The sequence below is a fragment of the Mustela erminea genome, chromosome 1, assembly GCF_009829155.1.
Source record: "Mustela erminea isolate mMusErm1 chromosome 1, mMusErm1.Pri, whole genome shotgun sequence".
NCBI classification, from domain to species: domain Eukaryota; kingdom Metazoa; phylum Chordata; class Mammalia; order Carnivora; family Mustelidae; genus Mustela; species Mustela erminea.
In genome coordinates this window covers 60,264,555-60,289,717 of record NC_045614.1, presented here as the reverse complement: position 1 = coordinate 60,289,717, position 25,163 = coordinate 60,264,555, and the positions used below count along the sequence as shown (strand labels likewise).

General features: G+C 49.1%; 1 protein-coding gene and 1 long non-coding RNA gene across 4 annotated transcripts in view; both read right to left on the bottom strand.

Annotated features, from left to right (window-relative positions):
* Positions 1-2,917: 2,917 nt before the first annotated feature.
* Positions 2,918-25,163, bottom strand: part of LOC116590568 — a 221,664-nt gene continuing 199,418 nt past the window's right edge. The window contains exon 3 of the long non-coding RNA XR_004285656.1: positions 2,918-3,488. This is a non-coding gene — a long non-coding RNA (uncharacterized LOC116590568). The remainder of the gene's footprint in view (positions 3,489-25,163) is intronic.
* Positions 7,690-25,163, bottom strand: part of ALDH1L1 (aldehyde dehydrogenase 1 family member L1) — a 137,428-nt gene continuing 119,954 nt past the window's right edge. For all 3 annotated transcript variants that reach the window (XM_032342208.1, XM_032342151.1, XM_032342288.1), the window contains 7 exons: positions 22,154-22,247; positions 19,697-19,796; positions 18,300-18,398; positions 15,392-15,557; positions 11,083-11,188; positions 9,758-9,957; positions 7,690-8,007 (listed from right to left, as the gene is read on the bottom strand). In XM_032342208.1, coding sequence (XP_032198099.1) covers positions 7,952-8,007; positions 9,758-9,957; positions 11,083-11,188; positions 15,392-15,557; positions 18,300-18,398; positions 19,697-19,796; positions 22,154-22,247 — 821 coding nt within the window. In that variant the 3' untranslated portion in view covers positions 7,690-7,951. The remainder of the gene's footprint in view (positions 8,008-9,757; positions 9,958-11,082; positions 11,189-15,391; positions 15,558-18,299; positions 18,399-19,696; positions 19,797-22,153; positions 22,248-25,163) is intronic.

Below are 25,163 nucleotides of genomic sequence, written 5' to 3'. Positions count from 1 at the left end.
GTCATATTTATCCGAGAGGCCACCTCTGTTGAGGTGCAATTGCAAACAGATGCTTTAGCTAAGCATAGAACAGCCCTCATAAAAGGAGCCTCAAAGCTCACTATGGAACAGTCCCTGACTGTAATGACTTCACATCAGGTCCAGATTTGTCTTAGAAGCCAAAGGCCACCAATGGATGATGGAGGCCAACTAATTAAATATTGCGCCATACTTATAGATATGCCAGAAATAATACTTAAAATTTGTCAAACTTTAAACATAGTTACCTGCATGCCTGAACCTGACCACTGTACTTCTTTCTCTATAGAGCATAAATGTTCTTTTTATTTTATTTGATCTTGCTTACTCTATCTGGCCAGATTTAAGATGCCCCTGTTAAAAATATGAATGACAGTTGGTTTTCTGATGACAGTAGTTTTCATAGAAAAAAAATAAGAAAAGCTAGGTGTGCCATAGTGCTCACTAGCACTTTGCAATTGCCAAAGCCTAAGAATAAACATTAACACTGACTCCAAATATGCTTTCTTGGTACTACATGCCAATGGAGCTATTTGGAAGGAAAGGGGATTGCTGTCAAGCCATAACTCCCCAACCAAATATGGGCCTAAGTTACGAAACCCTCCTTATCGCTATACTAAGGATGGTATATATCAGATCCGGGATACATATTTGTGGTTCACATCCTCGATTGGACAGCTCAGTCAAAAGGCAGTTTTATGCTGGGAACAAAAGAATCATATGTATGGTACTTGGGCAAATAACACACGATATCTGGGATGGCTATCACTAGAAATGTGTTCCCAAGTAATAGTACTCCAGACTACTGACTGGTTTGCTACTGACTGGGTAAGGCGACCTGGCATTAGATGGCCAGCTCCAAACAGAACCCACTGGATATGTGGAACCAACCTGTGGCCCTGGCTTCCTCCAGGGTGGATAGGTCGCTGTACTTCAGGATTTGCCTGGATCCATGGGCGCATTACTAAAACCATTACAACTCCAGCTAATCTCTCCAATTTAAAACAAAGATGGAAGCGATCTGTTTTTAAATGGTATGATTACTTAGCATCCATTTTTGTTCCATCTGCGGGACTAGAGGATGTCACGTGGCATGTAGAAGCCCTTAATAAATATACTACAAAGGCACTCAATGATCCACTAAATGGCATCTCCCTACTTAATACCGAAGTCTCACAAATACGCAAGGCAGTCCTACAAAATAGGATGGCATTAGACGTACTGACAGCAGCCCAGGGTGGCACATGTGCAATTATCAAGACAGAATGTTGCGTATACATCCCAGACTATCGCAAAAATGTCACAGGAATAATAAAGGATATGAACACCCAGATTAAGGCCCTACAAGATCCTCCTTTCTCTTTTAGTGATTGGTTAAGTTCCTGGCTTGGAGGAGGGCTATGGCCAAATCTCCTTTTCCGGCTTCTCATTCTTATCGCCTTATTAACCTTAATATGTTGCTTTGTTCCATGTTTCTCTACTTGGTGCCGAGACTCCATTGCTACAATGACTTCACCACAACAGACGATCCTTGTCGCGCGAGGACGCCTCTTCACTGTCAGCGCTGGCTGCAGCTGCCTCCACCTTTCGTATCTCCCTTATACATTCCTACCCTGATCAATATTGACCCGAGTAGGTAGGGACAGCTCTACGCCCCTATTCAGCAGGAAGAAGTTACAGAAGATGAGACCTTCCACCTTCAACCACCTTAAAGATTTAAGGGTCAAAATTGTTCAGGGGGGAATGATGAGGGAGCAGGAGTCTGGCTGAGGACAAAGTAAAAGCTGGCGCCTTGCACCCCCTCTTCACCCGCTCCCCTCCATATGTGTAGAATTCCTCAGGCACCCCTGATCGCCATAAAACGATAAATAGTTAACTTTCAGGGATCGCAATCCTGCAGAACAGGAATCTCCCTTGCCCTACAAGATGTCCTAGAGACCTAAACAGGGAGGTTACCTTATCAATAGCACAAATTCCCAGAGGCAAATAACTCTTGGTTCCTGAAGCCCTAATGTCCCCCTCCCACCATAAACTGGAGGAGACTGGGGTAGAAGGGAATGTAAATGATAGCCAGATCATAATGCCCCACCAAGAATCCCCCATTATCTTGATGTTAGTGCCTGACCTAAAGACGACATTGATCAAGCCATAAGGGCAAAGACTCCCCCCCCCGGCACCTTGTAGGCCCTCCCTAACATGTGAGAACTCTGTCGAAATCTCCCATTCCTTCACCACCTCCCCCCAACCGTGGGGTATATAACATGCCCACCTTCACAACCCGGGGCAGCAGCTCTTCCTGCCCATGGGTCCTATCCCCGTGCTTTAATAAACCACCATTTTGCACCAACGACGTCTTAAGAATTCTTTCTTTAGTCGTCGGCTCCGAACCTCCTCACCCCACCAAACCTGACAGGTTCTGGGACTTCATCAAAGGCAAGGAATTCCCAAAAACAAAGTCAGTTTCAGCAGCTGCTTGGGAATATTCCTTAAAGTCTCTGTCCTGAGTTAGACTAACCCCAGTTGGCTCCAGTTATAGCCCTTAACACACGAAATGAGTGAGGGAGAAGTCCCACATCTATTATGAGGAACAGAGAGATGAAAGTCAGAGTCCCCTTACTCTCTGCTTGCCCCATTCCTTCAAGCACAACAAACAACACAACAGACAACAAAAAGACAACACAAAGTCAACCGCAGACCCAGCAGTCCTTACCCAGAACCTGCTGCTGGTGGAGATTTTCTCAGTCCTCAGTGACTGCCTAGGGAGACTCGAACCCCTGGAGACTGCCTAGGGGGACTCGAACCCCCCGACCATCTAGGGGGACTAGAACTCCCTGACCGTCTAGGGGGACTCGAACCCCCCAACTATCTAGGGGGACTCGAACCCCCCCACTGCCCAGGGGGACTTGAACCCCCTGTCGGTCTACCAGCAGAGGGATGGGGCATCCCTGCATCCACTCCAGCCCTGGGGAGCATGGCCATGTCCAGCTTCTCCCCGTTGGGCTATACCCTGGAGTTCCGCAACCAGACAGACAGACAAGATCCCAATACCTCCGGAGGCTTTTCCCATAAATTCCAATGCTGGCTCAGTTCTCATTGTTTGATCCCTGACGAGCCCCCAGTGTTAGGGTCCATGATCAAAGGAAAAAGACTGATGCAAAGCGAAAGTCAAGCAAGGCTTTATTTCGCGCCAAGCATCAGAAACCAAACCGACTAGTAGGGGTCGTCTCTTACGAAGAGGTTGTTAGGGTCCGTGATCAAAGGAATGAGAGGCAACAACGATGACCCCAACAAGGCCGCTCCCAATGAGGCTGCTCTGGAGGAGGCCGCTCCCTGGACGAGGCCGCTCCCCAGACAAGACCACTCCGGACAAGGCCGCTCTGGACGAGGCCACTCCAGACAAGGCTGCGCTGGACAAGGCCACACACCAACAAGGCCACTCCCAAGATGAGGCCACTCCCAAGATGAGGCCACTCCGGCCAAGGCCACTAGCCAACAAGGCCATTCGCCAATGAGGCTGCTCCCTGGAATGACGCCGCTCCGGCGAGGCCGTTCGTGGCTCGGCCGCTCACAGCGGTACCGTGGCTCTGTTCCTGACAATTATCACTATGATGGCTATCCTAATGGCTCCCAACAACTATCACTCTGATGACTACCCTAATGGCACCCAACGGCTACTCTAACAGCTATTCTAATGGCTATTCTAATGGCTATCTAATTCCTCCTACTACTCCCCCCGCCCAGCCTCACAGACTAACCTTTATAAAGGTGGTTGAGCCCGGCCCACACCCAGGTGGCCGATGGGATTTCAACTCACCACAGTAAATATATGCGCGTCCCACTGATTGGATGTCTCCATCCGGCCTGGCCCGCCCCTATATCTGGGTTTTACAAGTAAGTTACTCTGGCTAACCAGGCCCCTACAATGGACACAGACCATAAGTAAGAAACAAGCTCACTGAGTTGTTAAACTAGCCTCTCCTGAATGACACAGAGGTAATTGTAAGAGTTGGCTCTTCCATGGTTTTCCAAAAGTAAGCAAATCTGGTCAGGTCTTTACTGCTTCTTAAAAGAATTGTAGAAAAAAATAATTTTTATAGAAGATAAATTCTAGAATTTAGAATGATGAGCATAGGGTTTTATTCATTTGGTCAGTAACAACCTATTTCAATAAATACCTGAAGCCTGTCCTAAGCACTGGGAATCATGAAGTAAACAAGCTGTGCATTCTGTCGTTTTTTAGAGTAGGCACTCAACATTTGTTCAATGAACAAATAACAACTTTAATATAAACTAGACCTTGAAACGTATCTAATCCACTCCATGAATCATATGAAAGTTAATATTTATCTTGTTCTCACTGAATTTTAGACAATTTTCAAAACACTGTGACATTTTATGGATGAGGGGATTGAAGCACAAAGGAAGTTTAGTAACTCATCTAAGGACAGTATGAGAAAAATTATCAAGTCATTCATTCCTAGGTGCTTATCAAATGCCTACTATGTACCAAGACTGTGTTTCTAAGTGAACTGGTCTCATGCATGTATTCTGGGCATGACTGCTTACTCTATGGAAGGAAGGGTTTCAATTTGATGCTCTTTGTAGAGTAATGTGCATTCTCATGTCTTTATTGTTAAACTCCTTTACCCATTTGAAATGCAGTTTATAACGGAACTTCACTTCTTGGCCCAGCTCAGAGGACCCAGTGACATTGGGATTGTGGTTAGAGTGCCCTCCCGGGACTCACTGCCCAATGTGTCTTACACGTCCCCTTGGGAGAAACAGTGCTTTTGAAGGATTACTGATGAATGTGCAACCCAACCATGTACCTAAGTGTGTACTTACATAACCGGTTGTTTTCTAGAACATTCTTGCTCCTGTACTCTCCTCTGCCTGTGTCTCCTTGGATACACAAACTGTCTCTTCCTTGAGGTTTGCCCAAGAAGAGCAGTTCACAGGAAAACACAGGGAATAGTGAGGAACTGATGAGCTTGGAGGGAGAAGGGAAAGAAGTTTCCACCACACACTCCCACATATCCCCCAAAGACCATTTGCCTCAGCCCCTGGGGGGTCACCCTCCCCACCTTCCCCCTGTAGCATTTACCACGTCCACCTCCTCCCTACACATATTTCAAAGTCCTCTTCCCTGTATTACATGAGCAAGCCTGTGGTTATCTTCTGATCCTGAATATCCCCACCAGCCCCTTTTTGCCTCATCAGAACATTTCTTCTGAAGAAATGCAAGGATCTGTCTGAAATGGCTTCTGGTGAACTCTATTTCCTCTGGCTCATCATGTTTAGATCAAGTCAGATCAACAGAGAGCATAACTGGGCTTTAGGGTCCGTCCTCCTCCCTACCACACCCCACTGTTGGAGGAATATATAGTGTTCCAACCATGCCACCATGTTGGTTTCTTGGGCTGCCAGTGGGTCAACATGCACTCCGCCTACCTTGGGAGTGCAAGAGGGAGCCGTTAGGATAGCTATCATAGTGATAGTTGTCAGGAACAGAGCCACGGTACCGCTGTGAGCGGCCGAGCCACGAATGGCCTTGGGGAAAACCGTAAGATACAGAAGTCTGCAGTTTAACATCCTACTATAAAATAGTATAAGGCAATGGTCATCACATGATAAAAAGGGCTGTGTGTGTGTGTGTGTGTGTGTGTGTGTGTAGAACTCACAAGATGGGTTTCTTTCTGTACTCCAAAAAAAACTAGTTGGTTTCTTCTCTCATATGGACACTGTGAGTTCCAGTTCTCTCACACTCTTGTTGGCTAGAAAGCTCTGAGCTAAATTGTGGTTCAACTTCAAAATAGCATAAAATTTCACAGCATGCAATTTTGATACCAAGCGCATTCCTGATTTTATCCTTCTGCCACATTCCTCTTTGCCCCGGTTTGCTCATGAAATTTTTGTTTTGTTTATTATATTTCTAAAATGCGTTTAACTCTTCAGTTAACATGGAAAAGATAAGTGCATTAAAAATCACAAGAAGAGGGGTGCCTGGGTGGCTCAGTGGATTAATCCTCTGCCTTCGGCTTAGGTCATGATCTCAGGGTCCTGGGATCGAGCCCTGCATCAGGCTCTCTGTTCTGCAGGGAACCTGCTTCCACCTCTCTACCTGCCTCTCTGCCTACTTGTGATCTTTCTGTCAAATTAAAAAAAAAAAAAAACTTAAAAAAATCACAAGAAGACAAGTTTATTTCCCCCATGTACCAGTCACCTTGGTGGATATGCACCTCCAGGATGCTGGGGATTTAGGTGTGCGCTGTGTGCTGCTCACCCCTCCATAGGTGTTGCCGTATCTGCATGGTCGAAAAATACCCACCACCCTGTTTCCTGGGTCTGCTTCCAGCCAGCCCAAAGGGAGGAAAAAAGGGAGCTGAAGGGGCAGGTAATCACTTCCATTCACATTCTGTCTGCTAGGCTCAGTTCCATGACCATTACCTAGCTGCAAAGGAGGTTGGGAATTCTCTTTCTTCAGGTCAGTCATGTAAAACTTGGGGTTCTAGAACTCAAGAAATAAGGGGACAAAGAAAATGGGTAAACTAATAGTCTCACTCTTATTACTGTGAGACAATAGAAAATGCATTTTGGTCTCTGCCCTTGGTTCCTGGCACAGAGCTCCTGAAATCCTTGTCATTTCCTAAGTGGTAAGAACACTAATATTTGTCTCTGACCCCATATTTGACAGAGGGCTTCCAAAACTTTTGTAAATTCCTAAACAAGAAGAGCACTAAGAGCATCTTTTATTCTATCGAGGTGATTGGTTGGGTTTCTATGTGGCAACTGGTCACCAGAAAGCTGAAGCCATGATCAGAAACTTGGCATTTTCAGTCCCCACCTTCAAACAATCTCCAGAGAGAAGAGAGGGGCTAGAAATGGGATTAATGATTGCTCGTGAATATGTGAGGAATAGTCCATAAAAATCCCAATAGTATTGGGTTTGGAGAGCTTCCAGGTTGGCAAAGACATCCACACCCACCCCGACTCCACAGGTACAGAGACTCCTGTGCTCAGGACCCTGGCAGACTTCACCCTATGCATGTCATCATCTGGCTGCTCATCTGTATCTTTTATCATATCCTTATTACACTGGGAAACATAAGGTTTCTCTGTGATCTGTGAGACCCTCTAGAAAATTAAAGTGTGGAGTCCAAAGGGGCAGAGCCAGGTGGGCTGGGGTGTTAAAATGTCAAGCAGAGAGTGCCATTTGGGGTAAACTGAGGCAATAGCAGGTATGTGGAGGTGTAATGTTTGGGACCTAGGGCATGGGGGTGAAGAAGGGAGGGCCCCAGAACCCTTCAGGGTGAGAGGAAAAAGAGAGAGCAGGATGCTGGGGCCAAGCAGAAATCCACAGAGAGTCACAGAAGACACAATAGAGGGAAAGATGGAACTTTCTCCCAGCTCCGAAAGGCCAGCCTGGGGCAGCACAGTGCCAGGAAGACAGAGCTGAATCACAGTGGGAGGCTTCTGCTGCCCTTCCTGCTTCCTCTGCTCTGCATTTCCCGGGAGTGACCCCACAGATGTCTCCCATGCCTAGCTTCCTCCTAGCTGACGCACACCCACGTTTCAGTGGTGCACCTCTCCCCAGGGTACCTTCCTCCACAAGAGTGCCTGGACTGGCATGGCCACTCAGGAGCACCCACCAATGGAATGAGAGACACAGGGTTGTCACTGGCCAGAACCTTTATTCACTCTGGGGCCACTTTCTCAACCAGCCAAAGGTCTCTGTGATCGGACAGGGGCACAGGCAGGAGGGTTCCCCTAGCATTTTCTGTGGAAGTGCTACATGCTCAGGAGAGGTGAGAGGGCGGGAACTCCAGGGAAGCAGCCTTGGCTTCCCCCTGCGAAGGCAGACCCGGTTCAGCCCAGGTTGTGGAGGGCAAGGACACATCGTGGAGAGGGGGGCTTTCTTGCAGGAGACCTTTCTTCAGTACTCAAAAGTAACAGTCTTGACCCGTAGGTACTCATTCAGGGCCGCCTCTCCTGCAAGACAGCACATACCGTGGGGAAAGGTCATCCTCACAGCGGCCCCTAGGGCTGGCCACACCTTGTTGTGAGCACTGCAACCTTTTTATCTTACACATCCTTGCAGCAACCATGTGGGGTCAGCCCCAGTTACAAAAGAGAAATCAAGGCACTAGAAGGTCCGGCATCAGTTGTGGGGTGGGGAGTGGTAAGGATTCCACTGCAGGCATCGGAATACAGACCAACTGGGGGCAACTGTTTCAGAAACTTCCCTGCTCTAGCTCCTCTAGAGGAATGGCAGCCCGATCACCCTGAGGGCAGTCGAGGGGCTCTCTGGTGCACATTGTCTGTCCCCACTACTGCCCCCCACCTAATTCTAGGTCATGCTCCTACTGGGAAAGGGAGTCACAGGCACCCAGAATTTGGCTGTTCTGCAGCTGTTGGCTTTGGCCCCACAAACAAAATGTGGGGCCTGTAGTTGCCTGACATCTCCCCCACCTGCTAAAGTTGGCTCCAAGAGCCACGTTTCATCAGCCAGGACCTGCTGAGGTCTCTGGCCCAAACCCTGATGGTTTACTGGGGATACCTGGTTTATGTGCACAGGACACAGGACGAGCTGGCAGCAGAGAGGATGAGCGGGAGCACCTCAGGGTCAGGGCCATTAGTGACAGAGATCATATCCTGGGGACTTGACACCCCAGCCTCCTGAATAACAGTGGCCCTTATAGATTCCCATGGAGGAACCAAGAAGCAGGGGTGGGAAGCGGTGGCAGAAAGGGACAAAGGGAGCAGTACTGTCCAACATCATGTATGTACATGTGTCTGAATGTGAGTCCCACCTCTGTGTAAACAGTGTACAGGTCAGACTTTGGGGGGGGAGTGTTGTTGGGGCTGCTCTCGCAAGTCTCCTTGGGGTTTTCTGCAGGGTGTAAAGGATGGCATGAGGGTAGAAAACGAAATAGCAACCTCTCTATGGTCAAGCCTCTGCTCAAACCTCCCTGAGGATCCTGAGTTGGGTTCAGGGATGAAGGCTCTGAGAGACAGTGCTCTCCCAGCCCCTGCCCTCCCCTGCTGGGATCCCCAGCTGGAGTCAGTCTTCAACTGCTGGATTCCATAGTGGCAGGATGGGGAGAGCAGCACTCATCCTGAATCACACCACAGCCTGGGGAAAGAGGAGTGCTAGACCGGACCTCCACCTCCCCTGGCAGGCCAGGTGGGGCTTGTGCTTGGCTACCTGGATGAGAGTGTCTCTGCACTGGGGACTCACACAGCCCCACTGGGCTCCACACTCAGTCTCCACGGTTTCTCCTCTTTCTGTGGATGAGGATCTGACTATGGCCCCCAGGGCCCTGCTCTCTGGCCCCCTACCTGCCTCCCCAGCCTCTTCCCCTCCAGACTTCCCCATCCCTGCACTCAGGCCCCTGTCTGCAGCTCTTAGACCACAAAGCTGGTTCTCTCAGGACCTGCTGTCCTCTCTGCCAGGAACACATACCCTCAGGTCTTCCTACCACCTCCTCCAGCCACTTGTACCTCAGCACAGGCGCCACCTTCTTGGAGAGGCCCACCCTGGTCCCTACTAAAATTACCCTCCCGGTCTTCCTGCCAGATCATTCTGTCTCGTCCACTTCCTGCACTCCTCACTTCCTAGCAGGATCTTGCTTACTGCCTTAATTATCCCCTGTTCCCTCCCAGTTGTCAGCATGTAGCCTGGCCCCCAAGACAGGGCCCAGCACCAAGGAGCCTTAACAGATGTTCAGGATTAGGTTACCGAGGTCTTTGCCAAAGCCAGACTGCTTGAACCCTCCAAATGGAGCAGCAACGTCGGTCTTGTTGTATGTGTTGACAAACACGGTGCCTGCCTCCAGCTTGTCACTGACATACAAGGCCTTGTTGATGTCCTTGGTGAAGATGCCAGAGGCCAGGCCAAACTCTGTGGCATTGGCCCGAGACAGCACAGTGTCCACGTCGCTGCAGGGAAAACCCACAAAGAACTCTGTGAGGAGGGTCATGGGACCATGATGGGCATGGAACACAGAAAGACCTGTACTCCTTACTCCTGGTTGGGGGTGGGGCAGCCCACTCCAAGCTCCCCACCACATAGGACCGTCTAAGCAAATGCACTGGGCCTACAGAAAGTGGGAAGGAGACAGACCAGCCAAGCAAAGAGGAAAGAATAAGAGAGGAGGCAGAGCAGAGTCGGTCCCTTCTGGTTATCATGGGGGAGTCCCTCACTGTGTAGACAGGGGGATGGGAGCCCAGGGAGGGAGGCATGCTGGGAACCCACCACACATTGAAAGGCTTTCCTTGGGCAGCTACACTGGGGGCATCCACAGACATCATAGGCTTGGAGACTGGGCACAATGCTTGGTAGATGGGAGAAAAGTATCTCATTCTAATACAATCAGCAAGTAAAGAGAACTTTTATAATTTTTTGACAGTTGGAAGTATAGTATATCGAGGAGGAGATGCCATTCTGCAATCTGCTGAAAGGTGCTGTTCTGAAAAATGATAGTCAGGAAAAGGGCCTGTGGTAGAGCAATTATGGCCAGTCTAGTTCTTCTCCCTTTGGGCCAGATCTGGCCTCAGCTAGACCAACAGGACAAGTGGAAGTGAGGTTCAGGGCTTTTTGAGGCCAACTGATGGCTCTTGAGGAGGCTTGCTTGCATCTTCCACCTGGCCTCTCTGAGGGCCTCTCTGGCTGCCCTGGACATGGCACAGAGCAGAGGTGGCCAGCCACATGGAACCCTGACCAAATTGAAGACTTGCAAGTGAATTAAGTAATTTGCTACCCTAAGCCACTGGGGCTTGGGGTGGTTTATTATGCAGTAGTGGATAAGAACAGAACCCAGCATGCTGTGTGAGGCATCAGAGAGACAAGGAAGACACTCTCAGTGGTACCCAGCCTGGCTGGTCCCCTGGGGCTCTCCTAACTTCAGCACTTGAGACAGACTCCACAGGAAGCTACGCTGCATCCACAGCCCCCACCCTATCTGCATTCCTTTTCTGCACTCCCCTCCACAAAGCTCAAACAAAGACACCAGGAAGGCATGGGAGAGGATCAGGCTCTCAAGAGACATAAGCAGGACTCCCTACCCATCAGCAAATCGAGAGATGATCATAATGGGTCCAAAGGACTCCTCCTTGGCTATGAACATGTGGTCCTCCACGTCCGTGAAAACAGTCGGCTCGAAGAAGAAACCTAGGGGGAGAGAGAAGTCTATGGTCTGCAGGCGGGCAGACCTCTCCCCAGCCAGGCCTGGGCCCGAAAAGCCACCATGCACACATCTTGCAGGCTGCGACACCTGTGTGGTGGCTGCTACAGATAGCGGGTGGCTTTCCTGCCACAGACTTATGAGTTCCCAGGATCCTCACAACGCTTTCAAGTAAATGCTGCTAAGGAAGATGGGCAGCTCAGTGTTGGTCTGAGAGAGTGGTGATTCTTAACCTAGTGCCAATGGTTCTCCATCAGTCCCTATGGAGTAGATTGAGCTGGGCAGAGGGGGGAGCCTTGGACATGGGTTCTGATGGCCAGGACCCCTCAGTACTGTCTCCCTGTTTCCTGGACCCTCCGTGCAGGTGCTGATGCCCCAGGTGCAGGGGGTGAGTGCTCTCAGCCAGGAACACTCTCCTGCTCTCCTGTCAACATATGTCTTCCACCTCCTCCCATAAAGACTGCTGCTCCTACAGGCCCTGGTTGTCGATGGAACCAGTTCTGACAGCAGAAATGCTTCCTCTATTTTTAATTTCCTAAGGAATCTCCATACTGTTTTCCAAAGTTGCTGCACCAACTTGCATTCCCGCCAACAGTGTAAGAGGGTTCTCCTTTCTCCACAACCTCTCCAGCACTTGTTGTTTCCTGTCTTGTTAAATTGGCCACTCTAACTGGTGTAAGGTGGTATCTCAATGTGTTTTTTTTTAATATATTTTTTTAAAACTTCTTTTCAGCATAACAGTATTCATTGTTTTTGCACCACACCAAGTGCTCCATGCAATCCGTGCCCTCTCTAATACCCACCACCTGGTTCCCCCAACCTCCCACCCCCCGCTCCTTCAAAACCCTTAGATTGTTTTCCAGAGTCCATAGTCTCTCATGGTTCACCTCCCCTTCCAATTTCCCTCAACTCCCTTCTCCTCTCCATCTCCCCTTGTCCTCCATGCTATTTGTTATGCTCCAATGTGGTTTTGATTTGAATTTCCCTGATGGCTAATGATGATGAACATTTTTTCATGTGTCTGTTAGCCATTTGTATGTCTTCACTGGAGAAGTGTCTGTTCATATCTTCTGCCCATTTTTTGATGTGATTATGTTTTTTGGGTATTGAGTTTGAGAAGTTCTTTATAGATCTTGGATATCAGTCCTTTGTCTGTAGTGTCATTTGCAAATATATTTTCCCATTCCGTGGGTTGCCTCTTTGTTTTGTTGACTATTTCCTTTGCTGTGCAGATGCTTTTTATCTTGATGAAGTACCAAAGGTTCATTTTTGCTTTTGTCTCCTTTGCCTTTGGAGACATGTCCTATGGCCCTGTAATTGCACTACTGGGTATTTACCCCAAAGATACAGATGTAGTGAAAAGAAGGGTCATATGTACTCCAGTGTTCGTAGCAGCAATGGCCATAATCACCAAACTGTGGTAAGAGCCAAGATGCTCTTCAACAGATGAATGGATAAAGCAGATATGGCCCATAAATACAATGGAATATTACGCCTAATCAGAAAGGATGAATACCCAACTTTTGTAGCAACATGGATGAGACTGGAGATTATGCTGAGCGAAATAAGTCAAACAGAGAAAGTCAATTATCATATGGTTTCACTTGCTTGTGGAGCATAGGGAATAACATGGAGGACATTAGGAGAAGAAAAGGAAAAGTGAAAAGGGGGAAATTGGAGGGGGTGATGAAGCATGAGAGAGTGTGGACTCTGCGAAACAAACTGAGGGTTTTGGAGGGGAGGGAGATGGGGGATGGGTGAGCCTGGTGGTGGGTATTAAGGAGGACATGTATTGCATGGAGCACTGGATGTGGTGCCTAAACAATGACTCTTGGAACACTGAAAAAAAAAAAAAAGAAAGAAATGCTTCCTCTATGTCTCTTCTAGACAGGGAGCCCCAGGACCCTGAGACTCTACTGGACTGAGATATAATTTAGCCTGAGTAAAGGAAAATTGAGAGACTTGAAATTTTCTCTTTCTAATTCCTAATCTAATTTATTAATCTAATTAGATTAATCTGATCTAGATTAGATTAGATCTAGATTAGATTAATCTAATCTAAAATTAGATTAGATTAATCTAGATCTAATCTAATCTAATCTCTTTCTAATTTCTAAAAAATTAACCTTAAAAGCAACTTAATAAAATATTCCATACTTTTCTGAAAAACAATCTGAGGGGTTTGAAGTGGCGGGGGTTTGGGAGGTTGGGGTACCAGGTGGTGGGTATTATAGAGGGCACAGATTGCATGGAGCTGAGAAGCTGAGAGATCACTTGTCTGGGCCCTCCAGAATATGGTGAAAAAATAATGAATACTGTTTTTCTGAAAATAAATTTAAAAAAAAATAAAAAAAATAAAAAATTATGTTTTAACGTTAATTACAGTTTTTCAAAGCTACATTTGGTATGAACACCTATTGACTCATGTGGTGTGGCCTATATGCTCTCAGAATGCAAACGAGGGCTGCCCACCAGGTGTGGGAGGCTCTGCATTGGCTGGGCTCTGTCCATTTCCTGTTCTTTCTGTACTCTTCTCTGCCCTTCTGGACTTGGCCCACATGAGGCTCCCCTACCCTCTGACAACCAACTGAGTTTTTACCCCACAGCTCTACCCTCCACCAGCTTCTAGGAATTCTACTTCCTCCTCTTGGCTCTCAGGCCAGGAGGTGGTGACAGTTGCTCCCCAGTGTCCTGGTTTCTGGGTGATGTACCATCAGAACTGTTCTGCAAACCATGCCTTCATTTTACTCTCTCCCATCAGACCCTGAACTCTAGTGTACTGAGAGCAGGGAAAGGGTGGCTATCAATGGCTATAAAACTGTCACTGCACGAGGTGCCAGGGAGCATCTGTGACATAGGAGTACCTATGGTCTGCACCTGGATGTTATTTGAGCTGGTTGATGAATTCGCCAGCTGCTGAGGAAATGGGGGGAGGTTTGTTAATCAGAGCAGCAGAAGCCCAGGGAGCGGGGAAACATGAGATGTACTCAGAGAGAGTAAAATGTGGCTGGAGCAAGGGCAGGTCAGTTAGCAACAGACTATGGAAGACCCTGCACATGAAGTGAGGAGTTTGAGCTTGCTGCTGCAGGAGGATGGGTCACTGCAGAAGTTGCTTCAGCGCTGGGGGAGACATACTCAGACTTCCGGCAGCTACCATGAGTAAAGAGTTAGCACAGTACAAGAGGGTCTTCAGGAAGCAGGCGTGATGCTGCAGGCAAAATGAGCTGCAGAGTCGGCAATATGGCAGCAAGGATGCAGGGGAGGAAGACAGATTTTTAATTTAAGAGAATGAGGCAATTAATTTAAAGTAGGAGTCAGAAAAATAGAAAAATCTAGAATTCATTGTTTCCTTCCCTCCTTCCCTCCATCAGATTAACTCAGATTTGGTATGAGTCTTAGTGCTGGCATGAAGGACCTAATGGTGTAGAAGCCAGACATGTGCCTGTCCCCATATGGTGGGCAGTCTGACAAGGAAGCAGCTCAAACAGTCCATGCCACAGCCCCTGCTCCTCTGGCTCCTGTGACTTGATGAGATGGAAGATTCTAGAGAGGCAAGTGTATATCTGGGTCAGAACACTCCGATAACATGATGAATTTGGTAACTGTTCAGTCTCAAGGGCCTGCGGACATGCCGGTGGAGGTGTCTAGGTGGTCAGGATTTCTGGATGAGGAGGAGCCTGGAGACAGGTACTTGGGAGGGTGTGAGCCACTGCAGGGAATGAGACCCTCCAGGGAAATGGTCTTCCATGAGAAGTGCTCCAAGTTCAGGATATACCTGGGGCTATACCTCCATTCAAGGCATAAGTGGAAATGGAGGTTCAGCGAAAAGTGACCACTGAGAAGTAACAGCGAAGACAGAAAGCTATGGAAGCCAGTGCCATGGAATCCACGGGAGGAAAGAACTTCAAGGATGCAGAGATATTTAAGGCAAATCAAAGTCTCCTACTAAACCAGCACTGACTAGATTTTAGAACTGGTGTCTTCACCTTGCCAGTATAACATCTGGTCTGGCTGGGGTCCAAATAGCCAAGGACACCACAGCCAATGTCCCGAATAAGCTCTGAGGTCTGGGAGCCTAACCATGGAGTTTGTGGAGTTCAGACACCTGCAGTTAGAGTGGGGCAGGAGACCAGAGGCCATGCTACCTGCCCTCCAGTTCACCCCAGTAAGCCAGAAGTGCTCTGACTGACCTGGCCGAGAAACTTGTTTCCCACCACAGACCAGCGTGGCCCCTTCCTCCACACCATGCTGGCAGTACTCTACCAGCTTCTGCAGGTGGGCTTGGTGGTTCTGCGGCCCATGGTTGGTGTCCCGGTCTAGAGGGTTGCCAATCTTCATCTTCTTTACCTCTTCCACCTGTGGAGAGTCCTCCCAGTCAGGTCCTAGTCAAGTACCATGGTTTCTGTTGATATTCCCAACCTGACCCGCCTAACAGGTTTGCATGTTTGGTGACCAGCCACTGGGCCCTGAAGAAAGTCTACACATGCTCAGTACAGTCTCAATTCTGGTTCCAGATCTGCCTTCAAGGCTCAAACCCCAAATGCCTCTAATGTACAAGGAGACAAGCCTAGCATCAGACAAGCTGAGAAAACAGAGGTGTCCAGGGATAGGGTGAGGCCCAGACATAGGTCAGCAAAGAGTGTGTCCCTATAGTGGTCCTGCACCCAGCTTCATAGGCTGAGAAGCTGAGAGATCACTTGTCTGGGCCCTCCAGAATATGAGTGGGGGTGGGGCAGGGAGATACATGTCCTGCCACAGTGCCCTGGAGACAAGAGTAGGAGACGAAGTGGAAGGGTCTGGGCCTTGAGTCCATCCACTCCTGCTCCCACAACTTCCTGCTTCAAAGCCCAGCTTCAAGGTCCCCTCCTCTGGAAAGGCTTCCTTGTTGCCTCAGCCAGCCTAAATGTAAGTCTAGGCTTTGCCCCTTGGAGACATGGGTTTTGGACTCCATAAAAGATGTGCTACATGGTATCTGATGGATTCTAGGGCTGGATGCAGAGAGTCAGAGAAGTCCCTGAATATGGGATGCTGTGCTATGGAAAAGAACTTAGATGGCACTACCAGTGGGAGGTAGACATCAGACTTTCTGGACTCCTGGCTGGGGTTCATCCCTCTTGTTTTTGCCACCTCTCTCCAGGTTTCTTCCTCAGTTTCTTAAGATCAAACAAGGTCATCTCCACCCTCACTGTAGATGCCTCAAGGTCAGGCTTGACTGGCTGCCTCCTCCTCTGAGACCAGGGCTACTTCACCCCTCCGCTCTATACCCCCCAGCCAGGCCTAATCAGAAGACACTCAAGCCCCCAAGGACCAGCCCCTACCCTCTCACCAAGGACCCCTTAGCTCTTCTGTGCTGAAGAGAGTCCCTATCCCTGCTGTGCTCTCCTTCCCTGTTCCCACCTGGCCACCAACTCTCCCCTACCCCCAGCTCCATCCCTAGGATGCCAAGAGTAATAATGCTGAGTGTCCTGGATGTGCCTCTCACTTCCCATATTAGGGAGCTGAAACTCCCCTGACAGTTCTCCTGGGACTCTGACCCCTATCCTCACCCTGTGGGGGTTTCATGACTCCTTTGCAGACCTGGAGGGGGCTGGGGCTTGCCCAGCTATGTTCTCCACAACTATATCCATTCAGTGAGCTGCCCCCTCATAGGCCCTCTATCATGACTTCCCACCCGTGCCCCAGATTCAGCTAGTCCTATACTGGGCCTGTCACAGCAAAGGACTCGTTCAGCCAGGCTGCCCGGCTCCCAAACTACAGTGGGTTATGCATTGTATTCACTTCTCATGGAGATAGGTTTGAATCTGAGCTAACTTGTGACTTGTTTGGGCAGGCAGAATGTGGCAGAAGCAACCTTGAGAGGTCCCAAGAAATCTTTATACTCCTGTTCTCCCTCCTAGGAGTCCTACCATTGGCCCTGCATGTGTCTGAGCACACACTACAGGATGAAGGACTGCAGGGACAAAGATAAGCCATCCCAACGCAGCCACCAAGCACCCCCGCCGACTGCAGATGCACAAGCAAGTTCAGGCGAACCTAGGCTGGTGCCCACAGTGCCCACCCACAAGACCATGACTGCATGAATGGCTGTTAGCCCAAGCCACCAAGTGGCAGAAGCTATTAAACTCCCTTCTAGAAACCCTGTTTCTTTCCTCACTGCCTTTCATATTTTTATTCATTATCCAAGACCCTCCCCAGAACTCCTTCCTCACAGCTGCCTCACCTTGTCCCAGTCCTTCTCTGTCTTTTCCCCTGGCTTCCTAAATACAGTTTTTTACACCAGCATGTAGGGGCTGTGTTCCAACATCTTCTCTCGTATCTGCTGGAATCAGACTCTGCTTGCCAGGATGTGGAGAAGGATTCTTGGCTGAAGTTTAGCCCCAGAGCTCTGTAGGCCCTACAATCACTGAATGAACCAGGGATGGACTTGGGACCCAGTGACACCAACCAACATCCTCCCCACAGCTTTTTCCAACAGAGTCAGTGGGGCAGAGTAATCTCCCCTTTGGTCCTGTCTTGTAAGAATGTAGGAGAGGCTGTGAGTGCCACACACCACCCTCTTTGAGAGTACCCACCTGCCTCTCACAGCTGCTGGTCCCAGGTCCCAGGGAAACCTCTTCTAGCCCATGAACACTCACAGCCAGCAACTGTTGACAGGGGACAAATGCCTGGCCCCTTGACCCCAGGGGTACACCTAAGAGGTATCATTTGTGCTCCAGAGCTTCTATCTGTGGGTCAGACTAGAGCTAGATGTCACTTTGAGACCAGACCTGTCTCTGTCCTCTTCTGGTCCCTCCCACCTCCCAGGCTTTCCCTGACAGCTCACCCACAGTGAGCCACATGCACCTCAATCCCTGGCTTAGGGTTCACTGTTCGGGAGCTGACCTAGGACAGGCCTTTTTGGTTAGGTCAGTGTGAGCTGCAGAGTTACCATTTCTTGCTGAAATAATAAAGACATGTGAAAAAAGATACAGTTTTGCCTGAGGGTTTCCTGATTCAGAAGGACAGTGTCCGACTCTACCTGATCCAGCCCTGCCTCCCTGCCCCCTACCCCTGAAGCATAGGTGGCCGTCCCAGTGAAGACTCTGCAGTAGAACTTACCACCTTCTGTACAAACTGGTCATGGATCGAGTCCTCTACAAATAGCCGTCCTGCTGCAATGCAGTTTTCCCCCTTGTTGAAGAAGACGGAGCTCATCCCCTTTGGAGAATGGATAAGGATGCTGGCTCACAACTGCTCCTGGGGTGCCAGCTCCCCACATCCCACCTACCCAGGCCCAGTTACCACCTCCTTATAGGGAAGGGTAGGAATGTGTGTCTCCAGTCTCCAATGGGATGGCATCCCAGGCCCAGCCAGCAATGGACATACAGGCTCTACTCATTATTTAGTCACCTCAAGAGAAGAGATGAGTCCCATCCCCTGGGGGGACACCTGTGTTCACATTACAGAGAGTGGAGGACAAGAGGGAGTGGAGAGGAGACCCTGTATGCAGGCATGCTCCCTGGGGTGATGCAGGAGGAGTCAGAGTCCACACTCTTGGGGCTGAGCCCGGAGAGTCTCTTAGCTTGGAGCAGGCAGCAGATGCAGGCAAAGGCAGGCAGACAGCCCCCCGTCTTGGGAGGGACTGGGTGCCAGCCTAGGCCTGAGAGAACTCCTGGCAGCAGTCCAGAATAAGTGTCCTCAGAGGCTCAAGGGAGCCTGCATTTTGGGCCTGGAAGCCCTATTTGGCGGGCGGGGGGCTGTGGGTACAAGGGAGGAGCAAGAGCTTGGCTCTCCTGGCAGCTGGGATTGCATTGCCCAGTAACATGGCCTGGGCCTTTGGCCCTGAAGTAACGGCCTTGGCACTGATGCCAAGACCCTTTGGAAATGGACTTGCCTCTCTCAGTTTCCCTATCCGAAGCTGCACTCCCTTTTATGTCTATGCTGGGCATCACATTGTCTTCTAAGGCACAGCGAGACTTAGAGGGAATGAGGCATATTTGGACACCTGGTTGAACTGATTTGTTCCCACAGGTGTGGAAAGGGGGACCAAGGCATAATAATGACAATGACAACATGAACAAAAGAACCACTGACACACAGCACCTGCCACATCTTCTTAGCCCTTCAGACTTCGTAGCTTGCTAAATCCCTGTAATAACCATAGGCGTATTCTCCCTATGATACAGGTGAGAACACGAAGCCCAGAAACATTGAGTAACTTGCCTGAGGCTGCCCAGTGAGTCAGTGGAGGAGCTGGGCAAGTGGACACGGGAAAAAAAGAAAAGTTGTCATGCTGATTTCAGAACAGATGGAACTGTGGCTTACATTTATCATTCTGTGAAGCTGATCTCAGTAATTCTGATAGTTATGAAACTTCTTGAGAAATTTGTTTCCTGGAAGGCATATATCATTCCTTGTCCCCTAGGTCCCTTCCTGCCAGTCTAGGCCAAATGTGTGAGTTTGACTGTAGAATCAGAGATGGGTGCCCCACCTCCACCCCCCAGGCAGGCCCTCACCATCTGCACAGCCTTGCTGAGGTCACAGTCAGCAAAGATGATGAGGGGCGACTTCCCTCCCAGCTCCAGGGACACCTTCTTCACGTTACTCAGGGCGCAGCTGAAAGGGACAGAGATTGGTACGGTAGGGCTGGGTCCTTGGGAGACTGAGACATGGGGGTTCCAGGTGGAGGGGCCAAGGGAAGCTGCAAAGCACGCTTTGCTCAAAGAGCAAGGAGGGGGTCAGAAGGAGTTTCTCCCCACTCCCATGCTCATCAGCTCTCCCTAACTCCCTCCCCTTGCCACAGTGCTGCCTTTCTCCTCTTCCACATGCAGGCCCGCACCCACCGCAGGGCCTTTGCTCACACAGCCCTCTCTGGATCACTCCTCCTTCAGGCATCCTCAAAGCTCATTCCTCACTTCCTTCTGGGTTCTGCTCTGTCCCTTGCTGGGGTACCTGCCCGACTGCCCCCTATAAGTGGCATGCCCCTGTGCTCTGTGCCTGCTGTACTATGCTGCATGTTTTATTTGTGTCCAACCCTACCCATCAAAGCTTAAATCCCACCGGGGCAGGCAGGCGTTTGTCTGGTCAAGCAGCAGTGTTTGGTAAACATCCAGTGAATAAACCAAACACAGAACCATTCCCCAGTTGGGTCAGCTGCCATGCCACAGGGACTCCAGCACCTCAGATTTTCAATGACAGGTGCAAAGAGAGAGAAGCCGGGAATTCTGTGCATGCTACATGGTGGGCACAAAGTGGACTCACTGATACTGTCCTCTCAAGGGACACCCAAAGGACTGGGCCAGGAAAAGACAGGCATGCCACAGGGTTGGCGGGGGGCATGCTCCTCACTGAGGACTGACCCAGGAAGAGGGCTTCCATCTCAGGCACCAACCACAGCAGGCTTGAAAAGTCCCCAGAAGATGGCAGTCCCACATTAACAGGATGTCCCAAGCCCTCCTGCCCTGTAGTCCTCAGACCTGACATTTACTGAGTCCTCTCTCTGGCCTTAGCACACATGCCTGTACAGCACTGGGGAGACCAGCTAGCTTTTGAATAATGACAGGTAAATAAGCCACTGTGGCTGCTTGCAACTACCCTTCCCACTGTGTCCATCAGTCCTGCACCACAGTCAGCCTCCCTCTCTTCAATGTTGAGGTTTGCTCTCCTGCACTCAAAATGAAGCAGTACAGCTCCATCTGGCCTCCTCACAGGCTGTGACATCAGCTTCTACTGACCCTAAAGACACTCTACCAGCCACACTGGCCATGGCTCCTGACCCAGAAGAGGATCCCAGGTAAAGCTGTTGTGATCAAGCATGGCACCACTCAGAGTCCAGGATGCACCCTGGCTCACAAAGTGGGTGTGGGGTCAAGAGGTGAGAATCCCATCTTGTGGTGCACAGATTGGCTCATGGAGAGCAGGGTCAGAAACTGCAGAAGAGTCCAGGGAGAAGGAACACTGCTCTGCACTGGGTACTACAAGGAGATGTTGTTTTAACACGAAAGAAGCCTTTCTCCTCATGGAATTTTCATGTCATAGCTGGACTGCCCAAGGGAGATCTCAAGCATGAGTCTTGCAACAGAGAAAGAGGGTGGTCACATGAGCTCAGAGAAAAGCTGCAGTATGCCCAACAGAAGCCCCAGCTCCTCTCTATTTGTACTTTTCACTAAAGTACAGATGCCTGAAATCGACCCCCTAGAATTCAGCTTCAGTGGGGTGGGGCTCAGGCATCCCATGGTTGTTTTGGGGATGCCAGGGTTACAAGGTACTATGTGGTGGTCCAGCCCTCTCCAAGCTCATCAGCTACATAGACCAGTACCACGGAACATGCAAACTACCTTTGCTGAAGTTATGGGGAAACTGAGGCCTGGAAGGGTCAGGGCTAGGCCCTAGTCATTATCATGAATTAGTGACAGAGCCAGGAACACAACCCCAGCTGCCTGAGGCAAGTCCAAGGAGTAAGAGATGAGAGGATGTTCTAGAACAGAGCTGTCCAATAGAGTAGAGCAAGCACCTCAAATACCAGCCACATATGTAATGGCAATTCTATTGTAGCCACTAAAAAACTAAATTAAATTTCTTTTAGTTTTAAAAGAAAACTAAAAAGAAACCAATGAAATTAATTCTAACATATTTTATTTAACCCAATTAATAAAAAATATAATTTCAACTTGCAATCAATATAAGAGGTTTTTAACAAGGCACTTTGTATACTAAGTTTTCAAAATCCGGTGGACCTTTTACATTTGAAGCACATCTCAGTACAGAGCAGCTCTGTCACACTTGTGCTGGTGGCCCCAAATTTCACTGAGTCTTCAGCAGTCCCCTGGTCTGAGTGTGCTCCACAGAGCAGCTGCACCAGCCTCACCAAGAGCTTGTCAGAAACCCAGACACAGAGTCCCAACCTGCGTGAAGCTCATACACAGCACTGCCCACATCCCAAAACTGTGATCAGAAGTACTTCAACCACCTACCTCTTCATGATGTGTTTTCCCACCTCTGTGGAACCTGTGAACCCAATTTTCCGCACATCAGGATGGTCTGAGAGTCTCTGGCCAATCAGCGAGCCTGTAGTGAAGAGTGAACAAGGGGTCAGGGGGCTGCCAGGTACTGAGGGGGAGGTACAAGCTCCACCACCCTCCACATGTCCATCTTGAGGCCAGAATTCTGGGCACTGCACCCCAAGTGCTTAGTGCCCTCAGTCCCAGGGCTCACTGTGCCTCATTGCCTGCCATGGGCAGAATTGTGTCCCCTCAAAATTCATTATGTTAAAGTCGTAACCCCCAGTACCTCACATCTGACTGTATTTGGAGACAGGGTCTTTAAAGAGGTGATTAAGTTAAATGAGGCCATCTTCTCTTTTCTTCAACACACACTATCTCCTCAGCTGATCTCACCCTGGCCCACCTCTTCAAATGCCATCTCCAGACACATTATCCTCTAAATGTGTCTGGGATCTGGATCAATTTGTGATTCCTCTGACTGTTCAGCATCCTTACTTGGATATCTAACAGCCTCTCAAATACAACATATTCAAAACCAAACTCTAAATCTTTCCCCAGATGTGCTCCTCCTCCAGGTTCTCCATTTCAGTAAACAACCTCTCCTTGAAACCATTTTTTGAAGCCAAAAACCTGGGAGTCAGTCCTGACAGTTCCCTCCCCAACTTGTCAACTGCCCAGTCCTGGGCTTCTCCACCCACCCAATGCCTTTGTTTCCACTGCTCCCTTGTCTCCAAGCTCATAAAACTGCATGTGCCCAGGTGAACCTGTGAAGATTTTGGTTTAGTAGGTTTGGAGTGGGATACTTGCATCCTCCCTATATAGTTAAAGTTCTATATATCATTAAAGCTCCAAATGAAGGACCCCAGGTCAGAACTATACTATAGCCTATAAGTTTTAACATTCTTTTTATAACCAGCTTATGCTAACTAAGAAACTGTGGCCAGCTGACCATAGATAAGGGAGTCAGCAAGCAGCATAACAGGATAACGAATAGCAAAAAATCTGTTTAACCCAGCTGTTTCTGGCTTCTGTATAATAATGCTTCTAATGCTTTGCTAAGAAATGAAAAATTGCTTAAACCCTCGCTCGCTGTGTAATCAAATAAAGTTATACCCCCCCCTTGTTAAGAATTTCCCCTACTCCTAAGTAAAATTGATAAGGGTTGTCTCCCGTACCAAGGCCGGAGACGTGCGGTTCAGCACGTACGCTAGCTGGAGACGTGCGGTTCAGCACGTATATAGATAAAGGTTAGAAACGTGCAAATCAACCCGTACCCCTACTGTACACTATCTGAGCGGTGACTGGCCGAGATGGGGTCTTCCAAGGCCAATCCGCTAACACCAAGTATGCTTTTTAAAAATTGTTCAAGTTGTCAGCCTATCAGCTTCATCCCATCCAAAACTTGTTTGTACCCGTCTATAAAAATCCTACACCACCCCAGCCTGGTGTGCTCAGCTAGCAGGAGCTGCTGACCACCCGCAGGCGCCCGCGCTACAATAAAGAACCTCTTGCTGTTTGCATCCTGTGGCAGTGTTGAATTCTTGGGTAAGGGGATCCACGGGTCTTTCATTTGGAGGTCCCACCGAGATCATCGGACTCCTGCCCAAGGATCCAACCGACTCCCACCGGGAGGTAAGCTGGCCAGCATTTAAGCTTTAATAACTGTGTTTTTGTCTCCTATCTCGTGTTTTCGTCTGTCTTGCCTATACGCCTGTATAGGATTGTACAACAGCGTGCGTTGTTGCTTCGTATTTTGGGCAGCTTGAGAAGGAGTTGACGAACTCGGACTTCTCCCCTGCCACCCTGGGGGACGCCCCAGGGATTAGAGGGGCCCGCTTTTTCGGGGCCCCACAAGTATCCAAGGGATACGTTTGTTTGTCCGCCACAGGGGAGCCTCCGGGTTCCCCTGGGCGGGTTTTGTCCACCACAGGGAGACCTCGAGGCTCCCTTGGGCCGGTTGAATTTGTACTTTTGGTTCTGTACAGAAATCGCGCAGCGTCCTTCTTGTTAATTGTTTTGTGTGTCTTGCTTATTGTCCTTGGTGTTCTCTTTGACTCTAAAATGGGGCAAACAATTACTACCCCCTTAAGTCTCACTCTAGGTCACTGGAGAGATGTCCAAATTCGAGCCAACAACCTGTCGGTGTAAATTAAAAGAAGAAAATGGCAGACTCTCTGTACTTCAGAATGACCCACCCTTAATGTTGGGTGGCCCAAAGATGGGACCTTTAACATTAATGTTATTTTGCAGGTCAAAGAGCGAGTCTTCGATCAGGGACCCCAGACTAAGGGGCTTTTGCAGAATGTGTTTGCCCAAATGAGTCAGCTAGTAAACTTTCTCCTGACATATTCAATGATAATTACGTAAATAAGCCTTCTTCTAGTAAACCCAGGTTGCTGGGCCATCCCTAGCAAAGGGGACTCTGGCTTTATTTCTCTCTGTTACTCCTAATAGATATGAGGGCTTCTCCCTCACTCACTTCCCATGTTAATGGCTATAACTGGAGCCAACTGGGGTTAGTCTAACTCGAGACACAGACTATAGGGAATATTCCCAAGCAGCTGCCGAAACTCTCTTTGTTTCGGGGAAGTTTCCCTGTGTTCTCTGGCTTGACTTGGACTGCCTAACCCCTCCCCCCTTGCTGAGGGGAAAGCATGGTGTCTGCTCCTCTGTTGGGCCTTATGAGCTCTAAAACCGGGAATCTTTTCTCTGCCTCCTGGCGGTGCTTTGTTTCTTCTGTTTCACCCTTACATGTTTCTGTACCAACGTGTGTGCAGCCTGCATGACTTGCCTCTAGATCATGCACCACAGCTCCTTCTCTCTTCACTGTCAAGGAACAAGAAGAGCACCTCCTGGACCTAACACCCCCCCCCCACTCCAGATCTTCCCAACCATGTCTCAGGTAAACATTCAAAGTGGAATGGGTCCAGGTGGAACGTAAATCAGTGTTGGAACTAAGTTAAGTTTGTTGGTTTAATTA